At 47.7% G+C, this 4,677-nt stretch overlaps 1 protein-coding gene across 5 annotated transcripts in view; it reads right to left on the bottom strand.

Moving 5' to 3' along the window:
- wipf2 (WAS/WASL interacting protein family member 2) overlaps positions 1–4,677 on the bottom strand; it is a 10,581-nt gene that overhangs the window by 4,181 nt on the left and 1,723 nt on the right. For 2 of the 5 annotated variants that reach the window (XM_015394899.1, XM_015394900.1), the window contains exons 2-5: positions 4,417–4,506; positions 4,041–4,326; positions 746–775; positions 466–576 (exon numbers count right to left, since the gene is read on the bottom strand). In XM_015394899.1, coding sequence (XP_015250385.1) covers positions 466–576; positions 746–775; positions 4,041–4,326; positions 4,417–4,482 — 493 coding nt within the window. In that variant the 5' untranslated portion in view covers positions 4,483–4,506. The remainder of the gene's footprint in view (positions 1–465; positions 577–745; positions 776–4,040; positions 4,327–4,416; positions 4,507–4,677) is intronic. The other 3 variants (XM_015394901.1, XM_015394902.1, XM_015394903.1) reach the window with 3 other exon arrangements.

The raw sequence follows: 4,677 nt of genomic DNA, 5'->3' as shown, positions 1-4,677 counted from the left end.
TTCCCTGCCAGCTCTGGGTACAGATTCTCTGATTGATCTATGAGACGCGTCCAGCAGATAAAACTCCAGCAGCTGCTTGTGAAGCGCAGCATGATGCGCTGCTCCTGCTGCTCTAGATGCTGCAGGACCTTTTGTTGCACCTTGATGCGCGTCAACCATTGACTTTGCCTGTAAGCTAGCTGCTCCACGTCGGGTGTGAACGTAGCATTATTAGCAGCTACAGGACACCCTGTCCAGGAGACATTCTGGTCTAATAAGACCAGAACGAAGATATCTGGACTCCTACGTTTCCCTCTGAACACACATGGTGGTGGCAGCATTATGCTGTGGGTCAGGAAGGAGCCAAATCAGGACAAAAACCTGTTAGAGGCTGCAAGGGAACAGATTGGCCTAGTCAAAGTCCACACTTAAAGGAGGGAGACGCTCCTTCTGTAATCAGAGTAAAGAACAGGATGAAGCTCTAACCTCCGACTGGCTTCAGTTTGGGAACTCCGCCCGTGAACAGGCCTCCGACCGAAGCAGCAGAACCTGGGGGACTTCCTGCCGTGCCTCTGTTGGCTCCGCCTCCTTTGGGCTCTGAGGACCACAACCATTGGGACAGGTGAGGGTGTGATGTCAGCGCCGGACTGTACGATGGGTTAGTGTGGGGTGGGATGCTGGTGAGGACAGGTAATGGGTCAGACACCGAGGTGGGATGAGATGGGATGGCGTGACGTGGAGTGAGACGGTAAATTAAAGTGTTTACGCTCCCACGCAGCTCCGATGACATCATCGCCAGCACAACAAACAGTCAGAAACATGTTAATAATCAATGACATCACAGGTGATCAGGAAGAAACAGTGAATCAATCAAATTATTCCTCACATGGAAGATGAAAGGCAACTTATTACCCCACCCACCCACTAGGCCCCGCCCCCAAAGCCCCGCCCTGCTGAGGTCCGGCTGCAGTTCCTGCCAATCAGAGAGCCCAGTAAAGGTTCATTCCGTTTCATGCGGTGAAGTTCTGAGCAGTCTGCCGTCTGCCAGGCGTCCTCCACAGCAGCAGAGGAGGAACAACGCTGACAGCGCCTTCCTGACCAGCTGGAGGGAGGCGACGCAGATGCAGATGGCAGACGTTCGAACCAACAGCGGCTGCAGGAGGCTGTGGCGGCAGTTTGAGCAGCCGCTCTGTCACCTGCTACACGCTGACGCCTCTCTGAGGCCCGATGCCACGGCGGCCACTCGGTGCAGCGTAGCAGAGACAGGGAGAGCAGACGTGGGAGGGAAAGGACGGACAAGGGACGGACAGGGACGGACGGGGACGGAGCAAACAGGACAAACACGGTTCGCTTCTGGACTCACTGCTCACACCCAGAGGGGACTCTGGGTAACCGTTACGGCTGTGAGGTTCTGAACCCACCAGGGCCGACGTACTGGTGATTAAAAACAGCAGAAAAAAAGCCTGGAGAGGCGGAGGGGATTCCCTGCTCCCTGCTGACCTCACCATGAAGACAGACAGCCAATCAGGACAGCGCTGAGCCGCGGCCGAGCAGAAGAGGGGAATCACATCCATGATCCCAGCATGCAGCTCACCGAGCTGAGATCTACTGGGCTCCTTTCTAGAACAAACCAACACCTGGGGTGGATTAGCGAAGCATCAATCCCATAGAACACGGCCAGTGGAGACATAATCCAGATTAAAAGCGCCCAGTTTCCCTGGAAATCTGCTAGAAGCAGCTGGAGCTAAACTCTGTTCAGCCTCTCAACATCCGCATCGACTCTGAGGGTCGATCACTTTCTGAGTCGGTGGAAATGAGCCCGATTCCTTGGGGCAGATCTATTCCGTCTGTTTCTATAATAAACATTTCTTCAACAGAAAGGATTCTTTGATTTAAAGGTGAGCTAAACATTAACGGTGCTCACTCAGTCCATACTGCCAGTTAGCTAATGCTAACGTTCCTGTCCAGACGGGAAGCAGGAACGCCGCTTTGGTTCCATCATTCAGCACCACGGCTCCACCCAAGATTCTTCTAGGGAAGGGGTCGGCATCCCACGGCTCTTTAGCGCCCCCCTTGTGGCTACCACAAAGTTTCACATTAATATGTTTTACAAATTTTATATATTTATAAAGCATATTATTATTATTCAGTATTTTAAAGGATTGCTCTTTGATAAAGACTACGATCTATAAAGGAACATTTGTTGTAATGTGATTTACAAAAGAGAGTAATGTTATTATTTATTTTTTTTTATTTGATGTTTGGTCAATTTTATTCTAATTTTCATTAATTTTTTTTGTCATCGAATGGTATACAGTAGTGAATGGTAAATTTATGTCATGTCTAACTAAAGAAGTTTTTGTCCTTTTTAGTAAAGTTTTTCCAAAACTTGTTTTCAAACTTTTTTTTTTATCATTATTTATGCAAATGTGAACATTTTATATTTTTTCAGTCATAGTTTTTCTCATAGCAGGCAGGGCTAAAAGTTTGCTAACTGTCAATACTATAATAATAATTATGTATTAGAGCAGAAAGTCTGATCAATCAGTCAGTCCAACTAAAACCGTGAAACGTTCTCGTTTAACGTTTATAATTTATCTGGAATACAGTTTGCGGGATTCAGTGTCTGAAGTCATGAAGTAGGGTTAGCATCCACTGAGCTGGCCTGACCCAAGATGGCCGCCCTGTCAGCACACCTCTCACCCACTAGGGAGCCTCAGAACTCACATCTGCATTTGTTTCTCAGTGGTGCAGTGGTCCTGGATAACGGGGTGGGGTTGGGTCCTGTTGCCTCGGTAACGAGTTGGTAGCGATGTTATGAGATGAGCTGAGGCTTCGAGGCGTGTATCGGGTAATGGAGGGGGCTTTTCTCTGGAGCGCGTGTCGAGGCCTGATTCATTTAGAGGAGGGGCCAAAAATTATGACGTCTGAGGCCTCACTACCGTGAAACCATGTGACCGCTTCAGGAAGTGGTTCAGGAGTTTGACAGACATTTAAACAGCCTCAGTGTTCAGTCAAGATGTTGGAGTTTGGAGGAGCTGCTGTCAGCTGGATAGAGTTTGGATAGATTCTAAGAATAGATTGGTTGTTAAAACTATTTTTCCAACCAATCTAGTTGGTTAAAACTATTTAGGTTAGAATAAACAATATAATGATCAAAATCTGAGCAAGCCACAGCTGTGACGTTAGTCCTAAGCAGTATTATCTGCATTGAACAGTTATCCACATAAGTGTCATCTGTGAGACACAGACTCCCTTTCCTGAGGTTCAAAACCTTCCTTTGATTTTTCTAAAGTTGCGATTATATTTAATTTTTTGGCTAATGTAGCTACTTTGCATTGGTTTGCCCTAATAACATAGAATGGGTAAAAATGCTGCCAAATTAGGTCGGTTTAGCCAATAGGTCGGTTGAACACAACTTTCAACCCGAATAAAAACCAAAAAATGTGGAAAAACTAGAATGTTTGAATAAAAATGACTGAAACCTTTCATTTTGCTCATCTTTGCCCACTTTGCACACTTTCACTGCCTGCTTGAATATATTTCAATAAAATGGCAGAAAAACTGTGAACCTTAAATGATTGTTCTAAGAAATTTTACACTTAAAAAAAACTTACAAAAAACAATTTCAAAGAACTTAAAAGGGAAAAAAAAACTATTGCAAAAAAATAACAGATTTTATTACAAACTGTAGTTCTGCTCTCCACCAGTAGGTGGTGTCATGCTCACATGGAGCTTCATGAACTGTGAGGATTGTTGAAGCAATTTAGCCCAAACGGTTTGATGAGGCTTCATCCCACCATCACTAAGAGTTAAGGTCTGATGACGTGTCGGGGGAGTCAGGCTGTGGTCTAAGCTGAAGGTGTCTAGGTTCGCACGTCTGATCTGCTGCCCCTGTCACTATGGAAACACCACCTGCACTGTGATTGGGCGGAAGGTCTTAGAAAGTTTAAACCCCCCCGCCCTCCGCCCGTCTGTGGACAGGGACCTTAGCGGCTGATTGAACCTGAACACAGCCTCCTGCAGCAGGTCTAGACTACCTGAGAACACAGAGGTCTTACTGTCGAGGGATGGAGAGGAGCTCGGTCCTCCAGCCTTCCTCCTGGCCTCCTCAGACAGCGCCCCCTGCTGTTTGGGCTGGTTTAGGTACTGGTATAAGCGAATGTATGGGTGCTCTGTGGGAGGTGTGGGGCTCTTTGGCGTTTGAGTCTTACTGTCGAGCAGAGGAGCGCTGCGGTCATTCACCACCGCCACCTTCTTCAGTTTGGTGCCTTTACAGATGTCCGACAGCAGGGCGCCGCGACCTTTGACCTCCTCCCTGCTCAGCTTGGGAGGAGTGGTATTAGCCTGAGGGAGGAGGAGACAGTTGGTGACTTCTGTTTGAGGTTCCCCCGAACGCCTCAGACATGAAAGAGAGGAGAGGAGCAAAGATCTCACCTGAGCAAATGTAGGGGGAGGAGGGGGTCCCCCTGGGGGAGGAGGAGGAGGAGGAGGGATGGGCATCCTGCTGCTGACAACGCCTGAACCCTGGAAAACAAAAGGTTCTGTTACTGATCCATCAGAGGAACCCTGGAAAACAAAAGGTTCTGTTACTGATCCATCAGCAGAACCCTGGAAACCAAAAGGTTCTGTTACTGATCCATCAGCAGAACCCTGGAAAACAAAAGGTTCTGTTACTGATCCATCAGAGGAACCCTG

This window comes from Cyprinodon variegatus, unplaced genomic scaffold (genome assembly GCF_000732505.1).
Source record: "Cyprinodon variegatus isolate N-32 unplaced genomic scaffold, C_variegatus-1.0 Scaffold713, whole genome shotgun sequence".
NCBI classification, from domain to species: Eukaryota; Metazoa; Chordata; class Actinopteri; order Cyprinodontiformes; family Cyprinodontidae; genus Cyprinodon; species Cyprinodon variegatus.
The sequence above is the reverse complement of the archived record's forward strand: the minus strand, read 5'-3'. Positions and strand labels throughout refer to the sequence as shown.